At 48.3% G+C, this 23052-nt stretch overlaps 1 protein-coding gene across 1 annotated transcript; it reads left to right on the plus strand.

Moving 5' to 3' along the window:
* The first annotated feature begins 19831 nt into the window (after positions 1-19831).
* CEBPA (CCAAT enhancer binding protein alpha) lies at positions 19832-22400 on the plus strand. The gene has a single exon (XM_004371610.2). It carries the CDS (start codon positions 19939-19941, stop codon positions 20995-20997), a length of 1059 nt encoding a protein of 352 aa, XP_004371667.1. The 5' UTR covers positions 19832-19938; the 3' UTR covers positions 20998-22400.
* Positions 22401-23052: the final 652 nt, after the last annotated feature.

Here is a 23052-nt window from a genome sequence, read left to right on the forward strand (position 1 = left end):
CCAACCTAGACCAATCAGACAGTCTCTCTTGGGAATTCAAATGATGACAGGAGTGATAAGGGCCAGAGTATGGTTAGAGCTGATTCTTCTCAACAGCAGCAGTACCCTGAATGAATTGTCCATTAGTTCTTGCTCTCTAGACCCCTAGAGTTACTCTGGTTGCTTTCCTTCACTAAGTGGTTCTGCTTTTTCTTGGATTCTGTGAACTTCTCCATATCTTTTCAATGGGTTATGTGGTCTAAGTCAACCATATTCAGTTTCTGTAGCTTGCAAAAAAATATTGCAGTTCTGTTAAGAAGTAATTTAAACAACAACCAAAGGTGGGTGGGTGCTGCAGAAGCTGATACTAATTAGGCATAACCAATCACCTCATGAGATTAGTTCTCTCAGTTTGGGGGCTTAGGGCTGCGGTCTTGTGGGATAATCCAATCAGTTGGCACAATTTGCTTCTTTAAGTTTACGTTCTACTGCACAGTTTGGTGAGTAGCGTCTGGGGTCTTAAAAGCTTATGAGTAGCATGTAAGATACAACTATTGGTTTTTATTCATCTGGAACAAAAGAAAAAGAACGAGACCCAAGAATCAGAGAAGGAATTAGACTACAGGACTGTCATGGATTGAATTGTGTCCCCAAAAAATATCTGTCAACTTGGCTGGGTCATAATTCCCAGTACTGTATGATTGTGTACCATTTTATAATCTGATGTGATTTCCTTAAGTGTTGTAAACTCTATCACTATGATGTAATAAAATGGATTAGCGGCAGTTGTACTGATGAGGTCTACAAGATTAGATAATGTCTTAAGCCAATCTCTTTTGAGATATAAAAGAGAGAAGCGAGCAAAGACACATGGGAACCTCATACCACTAAGAAAGCAGTGCGGGGAGCAGAGCGCGTCCTTTGGACCTGAGGTTCCTGTGCAGAGACACTCCCAGACCAAGGGAAGACTGATGACATGGACCTTCCTCCAGAGTCAACACAGAAAGCGTTCCCCTGGAACTGATGCTCTGAGTTTGGACTTGTAGCCTACTGGACTGTGAGAGAATAAACTTCTCTTTGTTTGCGGTATTTCTGTTACAACAGTACTAGATAACTAAGACAAGGACTAATTGTCTACATGAACCACTGCTTCCTCCACCTTGAGACCAGAAGAACTAGATGGTGCCCAGGTACCACTACTAAACATTCTAATCAGGAACACAAATAGATGAATCCTGATAAAAAGGGAGAAAAATGGGGAATAGAACTTCAAATTCTTAAAGAATCTAGACTTACTGGTCCTATTGAGACTGGAGGAATCCTGGGATCTATGGCCCTGAGTTGCTCTTCAAATCTTGAACTGAAACTACTCCCTGAAGTCACCTTTAAACTAAGTAACAGTTTAGTAAAGACTGTCACCCTTAAGTATTGCATTTCTTTAAAAAAAAAAAAAATCTATATAAGACCAAAGTGTCAACAGAAATTTTAAAGCATAGATTAGAAGGTTGGGGTGGGGGCGTGGGTGAGGGGCAGGGAGACGAAGTAAATGGAAGTGAAACAGCTAGAGCAGAAATAAAGACAGTGTTGACACAATGAACGTAACCAATGTCACAGCCCATTATGTCTGGAAACGGGAATGAGAGTCGGTTTTGCTGTATATATTTTCACCAAAAATAAATTTAAATAAAAAAAGAGGAAAAGAAGGACAAATACTGTATAATCTCACTTACATGAAATAAGCAAATATATAGACACCGAAGATTATTAGGGGTTAGCAGGGATGGGAGGGAGGAAGAAGGAGGAAGTTTGTACTTAGGGATACCGTATTTATGCTAATGGCGGTGACATGATTTGGAAAAAGTATAGCGAGAACTGCGCACAACTTGAAGGGTGTAATCAATGTCATTGAATTGTACGGGTAGACATTATTGAAATGGCATATGTTTTGTTACGTATATTTTTACTGCAATTAAATAAAGAAAGAAAGAAAAAAGAGGTAATTTAGCCTATCCTTAAATTGTCGTTAGGCAGAATTAGATTTAAATTACCTCAGAAAGGCAGAATGTGGCTAATGTGTAGACAAAGGGTCTGCCCGAATGCCACCTATTAAAAAACTGAATGGACTATACCTGGTAAGAATTTCTTCCTTCTCAATTTTCAGACTATATCCATTTTATGCAATTCTTTCATAGCGTATTTATAAAATGTTTATTATGCAAGAAGAATGGCAAAATTTGGATAATGGTTGATAACAAGATGGTGGTACCTGGGGATTCATTATACTATTTTCTCTACTTTTGTAGAGATTTGAAAATTTCCATGATAAATAGCTTTTTAAATGCCTCTCATGTGTCTAACATGGTGGCAATATTGCAGGAAGTACAAGGCAAGGTCCTACCTTCAAGGAGTGTATATGGTAAAAGAATGAAAATACAGAGCTCTTGGTCTTGTGAGTGCAGCCATGGAGCGAAGTTCCCTGAGACACAGATGAAGACCCTGAGGAACTTAGACTGACATGAAGGAGCCAGACAAGCACACAAATAATACAAATGTGGGAATGCAGTGGGTGGGTTCCAGCGCTTCGTGTTGGCCACTTGCGTTTCTCCCACTTTAATAGACGTGGGATGTGCTGTTGCTGGTGTTACTGGCTTCCACCGAGTCCACACCAACTTATGGCGACCTTATGAACAACAGAACCGAACGTTGCCCAGTCCTGCGTCATACTCATGATTGCCAGCATGCTTGAGTCCATCGCTGAGGCTCTTGTGCCAATCCATCTCACCTAGAGTCTCCCTCGCCCTTACTGGCCCTCTCCTTCACCAAACACGATGTCCTCCTCCAGTGATTGATCCCTCCTGATGACGTGTCCAAAGCAAGCAAACGTTCTGTTGTGATCCATGAGGTTTTCACTGGCTAATTTTCTAAAGTGGGTCACCAGTCCTTTCTTCCTAGTCTGTCTTAGTCTGGAAGCACCGTTGAAACCTGTCTACCATGGGTGACCTTGCTGATATTTGAAATACCAGTGACACAGCTTCCAGCATCATAGTGACATGCAAGCCACCACAGCATGACAAACTAATAGCTGGCTGGTAGAGAGGATATGCCACTTACTTAAATCTGACTGAAGGTGGCCCAGACTATAAGTGGACAAAGGAGACAAATGGAGATAGACAAATGGGCTTACCAGAATACCTATGGATGGGGGTAGAGGCACCTCTGAGTGCACATATAAAGGAATCCATTGATAAGCTGCTTGGGTTGGGAAGTGAAACTTCCAAGGGACATGTGCTGGCAACAGTGGGTGACAAGTAAACTACCTCATAAGAAGCCTGGTCCTGTTACATGCAGGGCTACCCTACAGGGAGGCAGTATAGACTTGTGTTAAGAGCAGGCATTGCCATCAGGAGACGTGGATTTGGATCCTGGCTCCACTATTTTATATGTTTAACACGGGGCACATTCCTAACTGATGGCGCCAAAGCTTCTTCATCTGTAAAATGCCCACCGCACAAGGCTGACATGAGGATTGTCATTGTCATTGTGTGCCATCAAGTCAATTCCGACTCATAGCAACCCTACATGACATGAGGATTAAATGAGATATGTTTGAGGCTCCTAAAGCTGTGCCTGAGACATGGTAGCTTTGCAATAAAATCAGGAAAAAAGAAGAGAGGCTATACCAGGGACACTTCTTCTCTTCCATCACTGTTCCACATAAATGCTGAGCAATTATTTAACTCATACCAGTTTGGAGGGGAACCCTACGGATCACACAGTCTGATCATGTGGATGGAGCAGGACTGGGCAGTGTTATGTTCCATGAGCCGGGAGAGGGGGGCTGACTGGACAGCAGCTAATAACAACAATAGACATTTCATATAAGTGGAATCATACAATAGTCGCCATTTTGTGTCCGGCTTCTTTGGTTAGCATAATGTTTTCTAGATTCATCTGTGTTGTAGCATGCATTATTACTTCATTCCTTTTTGTGGCTGAATAATATTCCATTGTAGAGATACACATTTTGTTTCTCCAGCCATGTGTTGATAAACATTCGGGTTGTTTCCAACATTTGGCTATTGGGAACAGTGCTGCTATGAACGTTCACAAACAAGTTTTTGTTTAAACACCTTGCAATTCTTTTGGGTATATATGTAGGGGTGGAATTGCTGGGTAAAAAGGTAATTCTGTTTAACTTTTTGAGGAACTGTCAAACTGTTTTCCACATGGGCTGCACCATTTTACATTTCCACCAGCAAAGTATAAGGTTTCCAATTTCTCCACATCCCCGCCAACACTTGATATTTTTCTTTTGTTGTTATTTTTATCATAGCCATCTTAGTGGGTGAGTGTGAATGCATTCATGCTCACATTTGATTTGCAAACTGTAAATCTATAACCTGTAACAGAGGGTACTGAAAGTAGCCTTAGTTGACGGTAACACAGCTATACAGAGACAATTGAAGAGGTTGTGTAGGAGAAGATCACCAACCAGCTAGTGTCAGAGAACCCAAGGAGTCACAGAGAGCCATCGCTGCCCAGATAAAGGAAGTACAGGGGAGCCACACCCAAAAAAAACTGTGCTTAGCTAGGGGCTGCTTTCTACCACAAGTATGTAGAGAAAAGGCTGGTGGAGTGCAAAGAGGAACCAAAGTTATTAAAAGAATGGATGAACTGGTCCATAGCAAGAGACTAAAGTTCCAAGGGGTAGTTTGGGTCATTGCGAACTCGAAAAGTCGATGTGTCACTTTTTATAAACCTAAGGGTGATTTTAAGTAGGAAAAATATACTAGAATATTGCAAAGATATTTTAAAAAGAAAAACTTCATGTATTCATACAAAAGTATACAAAATGAGGAATAGTTTCACCAGTAAGTGAGGAAGTGCTATTTTTGGAATTGGGTTGTCTTTTTATTATTGAGTTGTAAATGTTCTTTATATATTCTAGATACAAGTCCCTCATCAGATATATAATTTGCAAATATTTTCTCCCATTCTGTAGGTTGTCTTTTCACTTTCTTGATAGTGTCATTTGAAAAACAAAAGTTTTTAGTTTTGATGAACTCTGATTTATCTATTTTTTCTTTTGGTGAGTGTGTTTTTGGTGGCATATCTAAGAAACCATGGCCTAATCCAAAGCCACGAAGATTTATCCCTATTTTTTTTCTAAGAGTTTTATAGTTTTTGCTGGTACAGTTAAGTCTTTAATCAATTTTGAGTTAATTTCTATATATGGTGTGAAATAGGAACCCAATTTCATTCTTTTGCATGTAGATACCTAGCACCATTTGTTGAAGAGACTGTTCTTTTCCAGCTGAATGGTTTGGTACCTTTCAAAAATCAATTGACTATAGATATATGGATTTATTTCCGGACTCTCAAGTCTATACATTTGAGCTATATGTTTATCCTTATTCCAGTATCATACTGTCTTGATTACTTTTGCTTTGTAGTAAGTTTTGAAATCAGGAAGTGCAAGTTCTCCAATGTTGTTCTTCTTTTTCAAGGTTGTTTTGGCTATTTGGGGCCCCTTGAATTCTCATTAATTTTAGGATCAGCTTGTCAATTTCTACAAAGAAGCCACCTGGGATTCTGATAGGAATTGCATTGAATAAAATGAACTTTTTAAATGGTAGATATTATTGCTGTTAATATTATTTTATGGGAAATGGGAATAGAATAGCATATCACCATGTGGTTTCATGGACTCAGCATTTGGAAGTTAATAGATGGCATTTTCTAACATCATCTAGATCCAGAATCACCAAGTTTCCACTATTCTGCTTCCTACGTATCTTTCAAAATCATACTACCTTCTCCATTACTGCTCTACTCTCCTGGTCCAGGTCCCCAGCATTTCTAACCTGTATTACTGAAGCTTTTTCTAGAAGTCACTCTGCCTTCACTCTGGTTTCCTCTAAACCATCATGCAAGCAGAAGTCAGAATCATGTCTCTAAAGCCCAAACAGGATCCTGCCTCCTCCCTTTGAAAAGCACTTCAATGATTATCCATGGCCCTGAAGATGAAGTTCAAATTTCTTGGCCATGGTTAGATTTAGACTTCATTGTACTATTGGTTTTCTGATTGTACCTTCGGTTTTTTTGTTCTTCTGTTTCTCCTTTCCTTCAGATTAACTGAATATTTTTTCAGAATTTCATTTTAACTTATCTATTGGTTTTGTAGGTATACCTCTTTGCATTTTTTTTTTAATTATTGCTCTAGGATTACAATACGCATCCTTAACTTTTCACAGCCTGCTTAGAATTGATATTGCACCACTTCATAAAATGTAGAAACCTTGCAACCGTATAGGTTCATTTACATCCCCATCCCTTCTGCTATAGTCATCATAATTATTACATCTATACGTGCTATAAACACCACAGTACAATGGTATATAATATTTGCTTTAAACAGTTATTTGTATTTTAAAGAAATTATGAGGACAAAAATAGTCTTTTATATTTATCTATATATTTATCATTTTCAAAGATCTTCATTCCATCCTATAGACTTGAGTTTCTATCCGGTTTTATTTCCCTTCTACCTGAAGAACTTCCTTCAGCATTTCTTATAGTACAGGTCTGCTTGTTTACAAATTCGCTTAGGTTTTTTTACAATCTAAAAATATCTTTATTTCACCTTTATTCTTGAAGGATATATTCCCTGGGTTGATAGTTTTGTTTTGGTTTTCTTTCCTAGTACATTAAAGATGTTGTTCCCCTGTCTTCTGTTCTCCTTTGTTTCTAACAGAAATCACATGTCATTCAACCCTTTGCACCCTTGCATGCAATATGCTGTTTTCTCTGGTTTCTTTTAGGGTTTGCTTTTTATTCAGTCTTCAGCAGTTTGACCATGATGTCCCTAGGTATGCTGTTGTTGCTGTTGTTGTCTTTCAAATCCTACTTGGGGATTTCCTGAGCTTTCTGAATCTGTAAATTTATGCCTTTACCAAATTTGGTCATTATTTCTTAAAGCATGTTCTATCCCATTTTATCTCTCCTCATCTTCTGGGACTCCAATTGCATGTATGTTAGACCTTTTTATATTGTCCAACAGGTCTCTGAAGCACTGCTCTGTTCTTTCAGTCTTTTTTAAAAAGAATAGTTATCTTCTTTAGAATGGAAAATTCCTGTTGATCTATCTTCAATTTCACTGACTCTTTCTTTTGTCATCTCTCTTCTGCTCTTAAGACTATCCAGTGAATCCTTGATTTCTGATATTGAACAAGAAACAAGAAAACATAGCACATCCTAAGAGTCATGAGTATTGACTTAGTTTTTAGCTTACAGTTAACTTGGCTGAACTGTCAACTGTGTCTCCCTTGAGTTACGGCAGCTCAAATTCAAGTTCAGTTCTTTTAGCCTAAGCTGACTGCTTGGCATCTGCCCCATGCATATGTGATTCCAGGGTCAACTAGAGATTTGGGCGGAGTTTATGCACAGCATTTGGCCTCCCTCTCTCCTTTCTTGGATCCTCTTCTTCACCTTCCAGTGACTTGGTTGCCTTGAACCATGTTCTCTACTTCATTAAGCCCGTAAGACTGCAGATTTTTCTATCAGGATGTTAGCTGTTCCACATGGCACAGGCTGGGGCCTACCCTCAGGCTAAAAGCTACTTTAAAAAAAGAAACTCACTCTGTGATGTCCACTCCTCCCAAGTGTGAACTCCCCTCCAGCATATGCCTACTTTTGTTCACTCTCCGGTGTCTTTAGATAGTTGAGTGTTAGATTCTTTCCAGAGTTTATAGGGTGGCACAGTGCTGAAGTGATACAGCTGCTAACCAAAAGGTCAATAGTTCAAATCCACCAGTTACTCCTTGGAAACCCTATGGCGCAGTTCTACTCTGTTCTCTAGGGTCACTATGGGTCAGAATCAACTCAACGGCAATGGGTTTGGTTGGGTTTTATCTGTGGGAGGGTGGTGCATTAGGAGTTTACTTGGCCATGAGCAGAAGCAGAACCTCTTTTTTTCTCTTTGAATCCAGTCTTACTAATATGGCTATGGACACCAAGTTTTGGGCCCAGAGAACTCTTGTCTTTTTGTGAGCTTCACTTATGATCTCTCATTTAATGAGATAATGCCCTCTCAGAGAGGATGATGTAGTTGATGATTTTGTACTTGGTCTGTGAATTAGTTAGCATTCCTTGGTGCAAGTGACAGAAACCCATTCCCTCAAAAGCTAAAGCAAAAAGGAGATTCATTGGCTTACCAACTGAGAAGGCCAAAACTGGATCAAGAGTCAGGCATCCATGGATCCAGACTCAGAGGATGGTATCACTCTTTCCAACTCTCAGCTCTGCTGCCTCCAAATGCTAGCTATATTCCAGCATACAGGCTTTCCCCATGGCACGGAAGATGGCTCCCTTCAACCCAGACTCATGTCCTTCCCCTTATCAACCCCCATGGAAAAGGAGACGGCTCTCTCCCAACATTGGTCTCTGATTAGCCTTGCCTTGGTCACATGCCCACCCTAGGACCAATTGTTGTAGATACGGAGCCTGGGGTACCATGACCAGGAAGGTGGTACACCATGACTGACAGCTGTACTGGCTATCATGGAATAGGGGGAGGGTGGTTCCTACAGTGAAATAGGAATTTTGGACCTTGCTAGTATGCAAAAAAATTCTGACAGCAGAGTGAAACCTTTATACAGATTCTGAAGCAAAACCCTCTAGTTGTTTATTAAAAGGAAAACGCTGCTTCATTTGGCTATTGTGTAGTGAAATGTGTTGCTCTATAAGCCCTGGAAATACACTGACTATTAATTTGCTTGAGTACATTAACTTACACACTTAGAGAACTCAAACTGTGAAAAGCTTCTGGGACTTTTTATTCCTTTTCTTTACCAATAATAAAGGAAAAATCCAGAAATAATTAATATATTAAGCTAAAAAATACCAAACCCTTTGCTGTCAAGTCAAGTCCTACTCATAGCGACTGTATAGGACAGGGTAGAACTGCCCCGTAGGGCTTCCGAGGAACAGCTGGTGGATTCAAACTGCTGACCTTTTGGTCAGCAGCCGTAGCTCTCAACCACTGTGCCACCAGGGCTAATTAACAGAGTGTAGAAGTTGTTTACCTGTACACATCTAAAAGCAATAATAGAGTTTTTATACTAATACAATAAACGACCCTTTACCTTCTAAGCCACTTTAGCAAAAGGGTTGCCTGGGAGAATGGTTAGCTTTGCTTTTCAAGTTTAGAAAAGGTTATAAGGAATGTGCTGCTGAAGAGGAAATGGACAGCAGGACAATCTTAGGAAGGCTTTCCTTATATCCAGTTCAGTTCTACAAATGTCTGCGTGCCTGTCTTGTGCAAGGTGGGGCCATGGTTGTGGGATATAGGAAGAGGCCAGTGTAGGACTTCTTAGCTGGAACAACAGGCAGTGATCCACCTGTGAATTTTAAAACAGTAAAGGTATTCTGATCACATGCCCTGGAGCAGACATTTCTTCCACGGCATCCCAGTCATGTGGCTGTTTAAGACCTGCTTGGACGCACCCTGGTGCTGGGCGCTCTCCGCTCCAAGAATTGAATACTTGGCAAGAACAGAGTTCCTAAATCACCTGAGAAAATCCACAAAGTGTTTTGAACCTGTGCCTATTGCTGGGAGGGGGTCCAGATGCCTCAGAGCTTCTGCACTTTCTGTTCCCTTTTCTTAGAACTCTCTTCCCTCAGTTCTCAGTGTGACTGACTCCTCCCCAGAGAGGCTGTCCCTGATAATCAACGCAAAGGGGCAACCTCTCCACCAGTCACTCTCAGTAAACAGTGACCGTTTACTGCCTTCCGATGCCTGAACGTCTGAAGAGATGGCATGAATTTGTTTGGAAAGCTGTTCAAATGGTGCTAGGCAACACGAGGGTCCAATGTCCACCCAGAGTGCACATTCCTGTCAGCGAGCCGCTGGGCGATTCCATGTGATCTGCTTTTCTGATAACAATTTTCCCCAGAAAAGCAAGAGGCCAGACAATCCCTTTCTATGCTGATAGACTGCGAGTTCCCGTCATTTTGGGAAAAGCCAGACTCTGTGAGGAGGCGGTTTTACAGGAGCAAGACTCACGCTTGTTTTCGTTTAACTGTTATTACCTCTTGACGAAGGTGAACACTACATTTGGAACAAAGCTAGATTTCCCCATCGGTTATAATACAATTTTGACTCTAAAGATGTGTTTGTTGAAAGTCTCAGTCTGTTCTGTGTCACCTCTTAGTTTGGCTAAGTAGACAAGGACTTATAACATTGTCCCCTGATTTCGGCTGGCGGGGAAGTGGGGGTTGTTCGGCAGAAGGGAGTGTCTGGACAATTTAGAGGGCTATGTGCTTTCCAAGCGACCTTTGGAATTTTGACTGAAAATGGTAGAGATGGGACCAATTGGAGAGGTGGGAAGGGACAACTCTGCCTCGCCTGCAGTCCCTTGAACTGACAAATCAATATGTTCAGGGAACTCAATTCCGTATTTGGGAGAAATGACTCTCTTGTTGTGTAAAACAGCATTACTGCAACCGACTGGTTTGTAGACTTTCTGACCTCTAATGAAGATAAAGTACTGGTTAGGCTTGTATGGTCTATTTAGTTCTGTGCAGTTACATGAAAACTAAGCTAATCCCCCTTTTCATTATCCTAAGGCTAGTGTTTTTAGGGTATATACAGCAATCATATGTTTTGGATTTTTTGAAGCAATCTCTATTTTATATTATTTAATATTGCTTAATTATTTCATATATCTTAATCTATAATAGGAGCCCTGGTGGCACAGTGGTTAAGAGCTACAGCTGTTAACCAAAAGGTCAGCCGTTCAAATCCACCAGCCGCTCCTTGGAAACCCTATGGGGCAGTTCTACTCTGTCCTATGTGGTCACTATGAGTTGGAATCCACTCGACAGCAACGGGTTTGGTTTGGTAATGTATAATAAAAATTTTTCACATGCTGTGTGTGTCCTTCCTGAGATATTCTAGGTATAAACATATATGTAGCCTCTACCCCTTCTTTTTACATAAACGGAAGCATAGTACATACATTTTCTGATAAATATGAGTGTGTGTGTGTGTGTGTGTGTGTGCGCATATGAATAGATCAGAGCTCTTTCCATGTGTGTCCTACAGATTTTCCTCCTCCTTTTTAACAGACACACAGAGGACTACTACCCAGCTAGCCCTGGTGGCACAGTGGTCGAGAGTCCGGCTGCTAACCAAAAGGTGGGCAGTTCAAGTCCACCAGCCGCTCCTTGGAAACCCTATGGGGCAGTTCTGCTCTGTCCTATAAGGTGGCTATGATTTGGAATTGGCTCAACAGCAACAGGTTTGGTTTTTGTTTTTTTGTTTTTTTTAACCTATGGGCATTTAACCAGTCTTCTATTACCAGACAAACATTTGGTTGTTTCAAGTCGTGTGTAATTAAAAATTATGTTTCAGTCAATATCCTTGAGTATCATCTGTGAGTTTATGGGATAAATTTCTAGAAGTGGAATTCCTCAGTGAAAAGCAACTGATACTTTAAAATTAGATCAATATTGCTAAGTGGTTCTCCAGAGAGCTGGTATCAATATATAATCCTACCTGTTTGCCCTACCCATCAATATAGCATGTCATCAAATGTTTTTATCTTTACCTGTCCGACTGGTGTAGTTTTAATTGTACATCTCTTATTCAAAGTATTAGTACTCTTAAAATTTAATAAACTCTCTGTATACATCCATTTTCTTTTGAACTGTGATTTCTTTTCATATTGATTTGTAGAAGTTCTTTATAGATAAATAAATGAGCCTTTTTCTTTTTTAAAAAAATGACTTAATTGTAGAACTAAATGTGATTTAGTATCTATAACTTTGTGTGGCTCTCCATAGGAGGAAATTCACAAATCAGAAAACAATCCATTCTTAGAACACATTTCCAGATTTTTTATTTGCAAAATATGGGCATTGGAAAGCATTTTGAAGTGATTTACAAAACCGTGCAATCCATTATGCTATTATGTATTTGTAAATTAAGGTGACTTAAAACATTTTATAGTTTATAAAACTATAAAAATGAATAAAGCTATAAAACTACAAAAATTATAAAAACTGATATTTATACTTTTTTATGATAAAATTATAAAACCATAAAAACTATAAAACTAAGGTGACAAATATTTTATAGTTTATAAAACTATAAAAGTAATAAATACATACTCATTTAAAAAGCCTCATATACTGAAGCGTATAAAGTAAAAAGTACACGTTGTTCCCCTGCCTACCGTGAAGAGTTTGGTGTGTATTCCTCCTAACTGCATTCTATACACCGACAAATACACATTTAAAGAAAATTTTTTCAGAAAGGTGGGAACTACATTGCTGTTTTACAACTTGCTTTTTGCAGTTAAGCGTCTCTCAGGGATGTTAAGAGCGGTAACCTCTGTGACTTGGTTTTCTAGCCCTAAAGGTGATGACAGTACATCACCAGACCCTGGCAGGGCCCGACCAGGCGCCTCCAGGAAGAGAGGAGGCTGACTGAACAAATACGGCCGTTAGAAACGTATAAAGCCGTCCACCGCGTGCAGCCGGGTTCTCCGATGGCTTTGATGTCTGCATTTTGGGGATGTTTTGCACAGAGTGTCGAGGGGCTTAGATTTGGGAGAGGTGAGTATAATCACAGGGGGAAAAAAAAAGGCTAGAATTGGAGCCTTTGTGTAGTCAGCACCTAAAAATTCTCGCTTTAATTTTTTTAAAAGATGATTCGGCTTCCCATCTTATTTAGGTGGTTTTTTTTGTTTGCTTGTTTTGTTTTTTAAGATGCATTTTGAAGCGTCAGACCTTAGAGGCCACGAGAAGGAATGGGGTCAGATGGAGGGTGCCCCAGGAGCCCCATCCAATCTCTGCAGCAGTGGGATTGTCAGCTGCAGGGGCAGCCCCTGCCTCCCACGCAAGCCTGCTCTGAGGCAGGCCCGTTTCCCAGAGAAAGGGGTGCTTTTCCCTTCCTACTAAGGCAGCTTCTGCGGGGCAGCTGAGCCAAGTGCCTGGGGGGGCTACATCTGCCGGGGGAGAGGGGAGGCTCTTTCTAGTTAGCCCAAATGCACTGTACAGACACTCTGGGCCCTGGAAGTCTTGCCTGGAACAGCTTCAGGAAGCTCCGGATTCGGGCTGCCCTGGGGACCTCTGGCCCAGCGGGCCGTGATCTTCTCAGCATCCTTTAGGGCCGCCCTTGAGCAGCCCTCTTCGTCTTGGGAACAAACTGAGTGCTAGGAGGGTGGCTCGACAGTAGCTTTCTGCAACAAGATCCATTCTGTGTTCATTCAACAAATATCTGCGCCTCCCCCATGTGCCAAGGCCTGTTCTAGGTCTGGAAATACACAGAACAGGACAGACAAGGTTCCTGCCTTTGTGGCACTGACATTCTAGCGGGGGAGCCAGATAAAGAACAAATGAAATAAGTAAACAAGGTCATCTCTGAGTGCTATGAAGCAAATAAAACGGCCCCAGTGCCTAGAGGGGGAGGGGGAGGGGTGGCTCATTGCTGTGGGTCCTTGAGAGGAACCTCGCTCTGAGAAGGCGAGACTCAAATGACAGGAAAGAAGGAGCAGTGCCAACATCTGGGAAGAACTTTCCAGAGACAGAGAATAGCAAAGTGCAACACCCTGAGGCGGGTTGGCTCTTGGCTTGTAGGAGGAACCACGGAGAGCACAGTGCTGGGGTGTGGGGAGCCCAAGAGGGGGTGAGGTGTGAATGAGGAGACAAAAAACAAAACAAAACCAACAAACAAACCCAAACCCGTTGCCGGGGAGTCGATGTTGACTCACCGCGACCCTGTAGGACAGAGCAGAACTGCCCCATAAGGTTTCCAAGGAGCAGCTGGTGGATGCGAATTGCCGATCTTCTGGTTAGCAGCTGAGCTCTTAACCACTGCGCCACCAGGGCTCCATGAGTGAGGAGGGGTGAAGGCCAAATTTCAAAGGGCTCTGTGGCCAGGTTGAAACATTTGGACTTTATTCCACACACAGTGGGAGGTCACTGGAGGGTTTTAAGTTGGGGAGTGACGTGATCTGAGTGTACTCGGGCTGCTTTCAGGAAAGATTTCTGGGGAGGGGGCACTAAGGAGGGAGCAGGGAGACCAGGTAGAGGCTGTTGTGGTGGCCAGGAGACAGGGCAGGGTGGTTGGGACCCGGGTGGCTGAGTGAGATGGGAATGAAGGGAACGAACTGGGGATACATGCTTTGGAAGTCTTGGTGACTGACATACCTTCCAGCAGAAGCAGGGCCAGGGGCCTCCAGGCAAGGCTGAGTGTGGCTGCCCTTCCCTTCCGCTTGCACTGGGTGAGCACTGGCCCCACCCAGGGCGCTGGGAACCAGCCTGGGGAGCCCCAGTACCACCCCTGGACTCTGGCATGAGGGTCCCTGCCAGGGGTCCCCAGAGCCAGCTGCCTGGGCCTCTTCACCAGGGTGTTTGCTAGCATGCATGCCCTTACGCCCGAACGGTAGTCAGGGGGTGACAATTTTCAGGAGGTGTGGACAGTTTGAGCCCTTGGGCTAGGATTCTATACTAGCTTGACTAAGGACCCTTCTAGTGGGGGACAGAGCAGGGAGTAGGGAAAAAAGGGGATGGTTGGCTCTTGCCAGACCACCATGTTCCAGAGCCAAACTCTAAATTTAAATCTAGCCTTCTAGGACATTATGAAGATATATTTGTCAAGGCAGGAGGCTAGAACATATTTTATTAAACAGTTTCTTAGTTTGATTGGTAACTTTTAATATGAAACAGATGGTATGTGGGCCGCCATTTGTACTCTTGTTCCAGCCCCACAAATGTGCAGGCAGGCTTGCCCATATCCACTGCTTGCATTCAACAGTGTTTCTCAAGTGCTAGATGGGACTTCTGAGGCCCATCACCGAACAAAAGACTTTTCTCCCAAAACAGAATAAAGGACTTTTCCAAATTTGCTAAACAAAATTAAGATAATGGATAGAATTTTCTAAAGTTTAAAATGTGACTCAACTTTCTTTTTCTAGAATCTTTAGTGCCTGCTACTGTTTATCTGCTAGCAGGTGCAAGCAAATAGAACAGACAAGCGAGAACACCAACAAATCGCACACGCACACCATACCAAAAACAAACCCACACCCATTGCCATCGAGTCGATTTTGACTCATAGTGACCCTATACGACAGAGTAGAACTGCCCCCTAGGGTTTCCAAGGAGTGGCTGGTGGATTCAAAATGCTGACTTTTTGGTTAGCAGCCAAGGTCTTAACCATTGCACCACCTGGTCTCCGCACACACCATAATAGATGAATATTAAAATAAAATTGGAACCAGCTGATTTTTATGCATTTGACAGTGTAGACTGTTCATGAACCTGAGCATTCATGGTTGTGATTTTATACGGTATACCTATGGCGCAGTGGTTAAGACCGGTTCGAACCTATGAGCCGCTCCTCGGGAGTAAGATGTGACAGTTGGCTTCCGTAAAGATTTACAGCCTTTAATCCTATGCAGCAGTTCTACTCTGTCCAATTATGAGTCGGAATCGACTCCACGGCAGTGGGTTTGGGTTTGGAGAGGACTTTCACTGAAATTGTATTAGATATAAGATAGGCACACTCGTCCAGTCAAAGCACAACTGTGCCTGAAGATCGTAGTTCTTGGCTCTTATCTAAATGAGTCCTGCTTCTGAGTGACCCATCTTACACCCACACTGTGCCTTTAGATAAAGTTAGAAAACTAGGTCGAAGGGTTAGTTCCGTTTTTGCTCTTCAGAATTTGATCGATTTTCAAATTTATGTACTAATCCTCTGGTGCGCATTGCATTAGGAAGGTTGAATCAAAGTAAAATACAAATTTCCTAGGGTCCTGTTTGTCTTGTCAAAATGGTTAGCGTTGTCAATGACTCTGGAACCAGACTTCATCCTGGAGCACAGAAAACTCAGGACCACATCTTATGGAGGGTTCCCGCCCACCCTCTCCCCACCTGGCCTGCCCACACCTGGCCTGCCTTCCCCAGCTCAGCAGCCTCCTCCCCTGAGCTGTCAGGGGCACACAGCACACCTATTAAGTGCATTGTCACTTCAGTTGCCGATTTTCTCCTTTGGAAAAAGAAAAGCCACAGTCAGAGTTTGTTGGGTATGTGCCAGTGGCTGTCATCTCCCCCTGCCCCTGCTGAGCTGGCAGCCCTGTCAGAGAGGGGTCCCCATCCACAGCTCCACAGCCTGCTCAGCACACTTAGGTAAAACTGTATTGGAGTGCCCTCCCTCGGATCTCTCTGCACGACCGCCAATTTATCATCAAGTAAGACAAGAGAAAAAGGATCTTAAAGGTGGTCAGAGACAGGATTTACAAGCTTCTCCTATTACTGGTTCTGTCTCAAGTGAGCCACAGAGCCATCTCCCTCCCAGGTGATTCCCAGTTACTCCTGTTTCTCCAGCCAAGTGCTGACGGCTCACGAGTCTCAGCAAGCTACCTCTCCCCCGCTCCCCCACCCTGCACCCTTGGGTGCCTCCCATGGAAGAAAATAGCTTCACCACCCCTGGAGGCTCAGCCAGTTTCTCTAGTCAATTCCTGCCTCACGGCATAGGCAGCTCCAGGACGCTCCTCAGGCCCCTGGGTGCTCCCTCAGCTGTGAGCATCAGCCAGCCCACCCAGAGACCACTACTTGCCCTCTAACCCGATTCCTCCTCATCCCAGGTAGTCTCTTAGGCCTCAAAGAAAAAGCCAGAATAAGGCAGGTGGGCATTGGCAGCTATTCCTGGGCCATGGTCCTCTTCTCCAGAACCACAACAAGGACAGGCGGGTGTCCTGAGGGTGGTGAATCCCCTGTGGCCACCTGGGGCTTGGAGGGGAGGCCCTCCCTTTTCCCTGAATTACGGATGTAGGGGATGGTAACCCCAGCCAGAAGCCAAGTCCCGACTTCTCTCCTCTTCCCTAGTATCGCTCAAACCCACCCCTGCCCTCTATCTCCCCGCCCTGGGACCTCAGCTCAAGTCTCCACCGTTTTTCATCTGGTCCACTCTTCCTCACCACCCCCGGCCAGAGTGGCCTTTCTTTCAGGAACCCAAACTGGGCCACAGCACTCTCCTGCTGAAACCTGGAGGGCAAATGCCTGTGATGTAAGGTCCACACTGCTTCTCCTGGAGCTGCGTTCACATCAACCCAGACCCTCTGTGGACGCAGCCTTATCCTGGCCCCTCTTCCAACTCTCCTACATTCCCGCCAGTCAAACCTCTTGTCCTTTGTCACCAGAACACGCCATGCACCCGCAGCATCTCCCCCTTTGCACCTGCCATTCCCTCCTCCTAGACAGGCCTTTCTTTCTTATCACTCTGGCAAATGCCTGCTCATTCTTCAAGGCGCAGCTCAAAGGTCCGCTCCTGCAGGATCCTCTCTCTGACCTCCCGGCTCCTACCTCCTCCAGAGTTCCCCAGGGCAGGACGTCCTTAACATGGCGTACCCTCTGTCCTCGTACCTGTCTCCTACAGACACTAGATGAATAAATGGAATAAATGGAGGGAGTGCCTCTGCCCGTTTCTGTCCCCTGCTCTTTCAGCACGCCTCCTCTGAGAAGCGCCCTTCTCTTCCAGAAGCCTTTGTGTGGTGACCTGTCCGGCTGTCCGACTGTGCTCTGCGCTGGGGGAGGGCAGGGGCCGCTTCTCACTCAGCTCTGGGCACTCCCACCCTGCCCAGAGCAGGCCTCGGGGAGAATGCTGGTCCCCCCGGAGGAGGCCCTGCGGGCCCTGGATGTGGGAGCCCCACTTAGCGCCTCTCTCGCTCCCACACTGTAGCCTGGACAAGGCCTTTCCCCGCTGTTCTCCCAGTCCTGGGGCACAGCGGTTACTTCCAGTCGGAGAAATTCCCACGGCCTGCACAGGAATCGGCAACTCAGTGGATAGGCTGAGGTGTCGCCTCCCTTCCACATCTGTCCGTGCCAGGAGGAGGGCACCTTCAATAGTGTTTTCGTTATTCCCACACTGCGAGAAGCCATTGTTTTTAGCACAGCAGGAAAAAAAAAGGAAAATCCGACCCGAGGTTTTCGGATTCCCTCCAGGTCTCTACAGCGCCTGGTGTGTAAATGGTCTCGCATCTGGCCCAGAGAGCAGCGCCTCAGCTCCCAGCAGGTTATTTATTTAATGTATCTGCTTTTTATTCCCTCAATCCAAGAGCATCAAGCTAAAAATATCTTGTTTATGAGCTCTGGACCGAAAACGAAGCAGTTGGGCCATTAATCATCGGGAATATGTTGAATAGAAATTTGATTAAAGCGCAATCTGCGTTCCCCAGACGAAGTGGCTTCTTTACTGGAACCACAGTGGAAGATCGGGACTCCCCAACTGCTTTCTGCGCTGCACCTATGCGAGGGCTCCTGGGCGGGTTGTGGCGCCTTCGAAAACCTTGGAAGGCCGTTGTGTGGAAGGGGGCCTTGACCTGCGCGGTACGGTGACCAGGAGCAGGCGCACTCAAGCCTGCACCCAGGCGGCGGCGGGTCTCAGCCCAAGAAGTAGTAAGGCACGGCTGAGGACGGGCAGGAGCGACTTGGCGGGCCCACTCGGCCCCCACGCCCCCGGCCGCCCGGCATTCCCGGGAGAGAACTCGCGGGGCGCCACGTGGCTGGGGAGACGCGCAGCCGCAAACCCTTTCCCTGGCAGCGGTGAGCGCATAAGCGGTGCGGCGTCCAGAGGACCCCGGGCCTAGCCGCCCGGCCCCCCAGGATCCAGAGGCCCCAGCGCCTGGACCGCGGAGTCCACCCGGCGTGGTTCTCCCAGAGGGTGCTCAGATCTGGGGCCACAAGCCCGGGGACTCCGCGGCCAGGCACTACAAGACCCCGGCTCCCTCGACGCCCCCGCCGTCGGAGCCCACCTGTATGGGGATGTTGGGGGAGAAAGCAGTGGCTTCGGACCCCGCCGACCGCCAACTCCGCTCGGCTCTAGTCCACCTTCGCTCGCCCCACCTCGGGGTCTCCATCTCCGAGTCCAGTTCAAACCCCCCGCCCTAGACCCCAGCCGGGGAGTCCGGCTCGGCCCGCCCGGGACCCTGCCCGCCCGTCCCACAAGAAATAATTGGCGGCTCAGCTAGCCAACCATAGCGCTGGGCCCCGAGAAGAGATTAAAGACGAAAACTTTTCCAGCCCTGGCGGATCGACCGGCCGAGTCGTCCCGGCTCGGAGCCGCGGCCGCCTCCGCTTCCCTCCCCTCCGCTCGCCCCGCGAGGTCCTAGCGCCCTTCGCTGCAAGGCTCGTGGGACCCTGGAGTCCCCCGAGAGGCGGAGCGGAGCAGAGGTGCTTCTTTGCGGAATCGGTGGGGCCTGGAGATCGGACGGAGAAGACGCAGTCACCGCGCGCCGACCCACTCCCTTCGGCCTCGGCGCCGCGGTGTGAGCTGGGCGGCGCGTCCAAAACAGTACCCCCACCACGCTCTGCGCCACCGCCTTCCAGGGGACCCTGGTCCCGGACGGAGCTGATTTCGCACTTTTAAAGCAGGTCTGCGTCACACTAGCCCGGAGACCGAGAGTCACCCTCGACCACCCCCTGCGTGGCCTCTGGGTGCACCCAGGCTCCCCGGCCGTTGGCTGGAAGTGGGTGCCTTGGGGAGGCCAACGGAGGGGAGCCCTCTACCCACCACGTGTGAGCGGGGCGACGGCTCGGTCCAAGGTCCGGCACGGCGCGCCTGCAACGGTTTGGCTTATGGCGCGGGGGGCAGTGGGCGTTGCGCCGCAGCCTCTCCCCCGCCAGCGCTGCGCTCGGGCCCCACTCACCGCCCACTGAGGGCCGGCACTAAGACCCAGGAGGCGCCGCTCCCGCCGCTGGTGGTAGACGTAGTGGACACTAGAGGGCGACGGCCGCCCCGGTATAAATGCGGGGCCCGCACGGGCCTGGCCATTCGCGACCGGGATCTGCGCGGGCGCGAGCTACCGGGGCTTCGGGTTGGCGGCGGCGGCAGCGGCGTCCCGCGCAGGCTGGGGCCGCCGAGGCTCGCCATGCCGGCAGGACTCTAGCTCCCCTATGGAGTCAGCCGACTTCTACGAGGCGGAGCCGCGGCCCCCGATGAGCAGCCACCTCCAGAGCCCCCCGCACGCGCCCAGCAGCGCCGCCTTCGGCTTTCCCCAAGGCGCGGGCCCCGCGCAGCCTCTCCCCCCACCTGCCGCCCCGGAGCCGCTGGGCGGCATCTGCGAACACGAGACGTCTATCGACATCAGTGCCTACATCGACCCGGCCGCCTTCAACGACGAGTTCCTGGCCGACCTGTTCCAGCACAGCCGGCAGCAGGAGAAGGCCAAGGCAGCCGCGGCCCCCGCGGGCGGCGGCAGCGACTTCGACTACCCCGGCGCCCCGGCGGGCTCCGGCGGCTCTGTCATGCCCGGCGGGGCGCACGGCCCCCTTCCTGGCTACGGCTGCGCGGCGGCCGGCTACCTGGACGGCAGGCTGGAACCTCTGTACGAGCGCGTCGGGGCGCCGGCGCTGCGGCCGCTGGTGATCAAGCAGGAGCCGCGCGAGGAGGACGAGGCGAAGCAGCTGGCGCTGGCCGGCCTCTTCCCCTACCAGCCGCCGCCGCCGCCGCCGCCGCACCCGCACCCGCCGTCCGCGCACCTGGCCGCCCCGCACCTGCAGTTCCAGATCGCGCACTGCGGCCAGACCACCATGCACCTGCAGCCTGGCCACCCCACGCCGCCACCTACACCCGTGCCCAGCCCGCACCCAGCGCCTGCGCTTGGCGCCGCCGGCCTGCCAGGCCCAGGCGGCACGCTCAAGGGGCTGGCGGCCGCGCACCCAGACCTTCGCGGGAGCGGCGGCGGCGCGGGCAAGGCGAAGAAGTCGGTAGACAAGAACAGCAACGAATACAGGGTTCGGCGCGAGCGCAACAACATCGCGGTGCGCAAGAGCCGCGACAAGGCCAAGCAGCGCAACGTGGAGACGCAGCAGAAGGTGCTGGAGCTGACCAGTGACAATGACCGCCTGCGCAAGCGGGTGGAACAGCTGAGTCGCGAACTGGACACGCTGCGGGGCATCTTCCGCCAGCTGCCTGAAAGCTCCCTGGTCAAGGCCATGGGCAACTGCGCGTGAGGCGCCGCGGCGGGACCGCCCTGGGCCGGCCCCTGGCGGGGACCTGGGGAGTGGTTTCGGGTCGCCGGATCTCGAGGCTGCCCAAGCCTCGCAAGCCAGGACTAGGAGATCCCTGAATGCCTGGCCTGTCCCGCGTGTCCCCGCCCTTCCTCTGCGCTGGACTCGGCGCCTCTGAGATGAGGGGCCAGGCAGTGGCTTCTCCCTGGGAGAGGGGAGAAGCGCACTGGGGCTGAGCCGGGAGCCCGGCAACTCTAGTATTAAGGAATAACCTTGTGCCTTGGAAACGCAAACTCACCGCTCCAATTCCTACCGAGTAGGGGGAGCAAATATGTGCCTTGCCATTTTATTTGGAGGGTTCCTGCCTCCTTCCTGAGGCTGCAGCAAGCCCCCATGAGAGAAGAAAGGGTGGAGACCCACGCAGGAGGAAAGTTCAGGTAGCTGATCCTACCAGGCGAGTTCTCTGCACCTCTCCTTGCAGGGGAAGAAACACAGGGACTGGGAGCTTTGAACCCGAGGTTGCTCCCCTAGGTCTGCAGGAAGGAGAGGGTCCCTAGTCCCTCGCCTCTCCCCTCCAAGCCTGCAACAGGCTGGGCTTCCCCTGGCCGACTCACTGAGATGGGGGTCACCAGGTGAACGCTGGGAGTACCCCCTCCCCAAGCCAGACCAGAAAGCTAGGCCATAGGTTAGCCATAAGGACATGTGTCCATGGGAGTGGTGGCCTGGTGGAAGAGAGGAACTAGAGTTCTTGTCTGGGGCTGGGGGGGCGGGTGGTGGTGGTGAAGGGACACTGGGAGCATCGCCTTGTCCCTTCTGTGTGTCACCAGCTTGCTATAGAAACATGAAGGACAATCAGTCCATCCCAGAGGGACCGGAGTTACAAGAAGGTTTCCAGATATTTTGCTTCATCAGCCGATATCAACGCATGTGTCTGGCCTCTCTGTGTCCCAGAGGTGCCTTGTGCAATGTGAATGTGCAAGTCTCTGCTAAACCACCATTTTATTTGGTTTTTGTTTTGTTTTGGTTTTGCTCAGATACTTGCCAAAATGAGACTCTTGGTCCGCAGTGTGGGGGAGGGTCCGAGGCTCTCTTTCCTTTTGGTTTTGGAATTGCTTTTGCTCCAGTGGGACCAAGGAGGTGAGGTGGGCTTCCCCCTCCCCCTCAGCTTTCTCTGGGGGTGGTTGTGGGCCTCGGTCCCCTCCAGCCCAAGCTGCCCACAGGATTGGCCCCCCAGAGGCCCTGGCTCCAGGTCTGGAAAGGAGGCGGCTCCTAGCCAACATGCAGCCGGGAACACAGTTGCTGGGGGCCAGGGCAGGAAAGGACAGTTTGAGTCTCGTGTTTTTGGGAGATCATAGAGTTTCATGCTAGGGGTTTTATGTATTATATCTATAATATAAACGTATCAAAGTGAATTTTGGTGTCTTTTTAAAACCAGAAAGAAGCTACTTCCAAGGTTTGTTGTGGGCCCGGTCACATTTGTAAATAATCACAGCGTATTTTCTGGCTGTGGGCCTGACTTTCATTAGCTCTCCACCCATCTTGAGCCCCCCTTTACCTTAGGGATTGACTTTTCCCAAACAAGGCAGATGAACGGCAGGGGCAGGACAAGGCGCCAAGCCGAGAACGCCCAGAGCCCCAAGAGAGTGTCTCTTTTTGGGGTGGGGGCACGGGCCCTTGGTGTGGCCTCTCATCTTCCCCTGGGGAAAGTGGGGCTCGAGAGGGAGTCTTCGGCCTGAGGCTTCCAGCGCCTCTTCGGAACTTTCGCAGACCCAGCCCAGCACTCAGGGGACCCCTTGACCACACGTGCTTCCAAGTCACTCACAGCTCCAGCTCTGAGCAGCCTGGCTCTCCCCGCCAACAGGACCAGGGCAGGCAAGAAGAAGCCTGAGCGGTGGGGCCCTCCAGCCCTCCCTGCTTTCCCTGGGCCATGTGGCTACAGCCACCCCAGCGATGCCCTGAAGCTGTGCACCTCTCCACCCCCACCCCCAGACCTGCTGGGCCCCAGCCCCCCACAGGAGGAGTGCCACCACAGTCCTGCCATGGGCTGGAGCTGCCTCC

This window comes from Trichechus manatus, unplaced genomic scaffold (genome assembly GCF_000243295.1).
Source record: "Trichechus manatus latirostris isolate Lorelei unplaced genomic scaffold, TriManLat1.0 scaffold00014, whole genome shotgun sequence".
In the NCBI taxonomy this organism is placed as follows: Eukaryota; Metazoa; Chordata; class Mammalia; order Sirenia; family Trichechidae; genus Trichechus; species Trichechus manatus.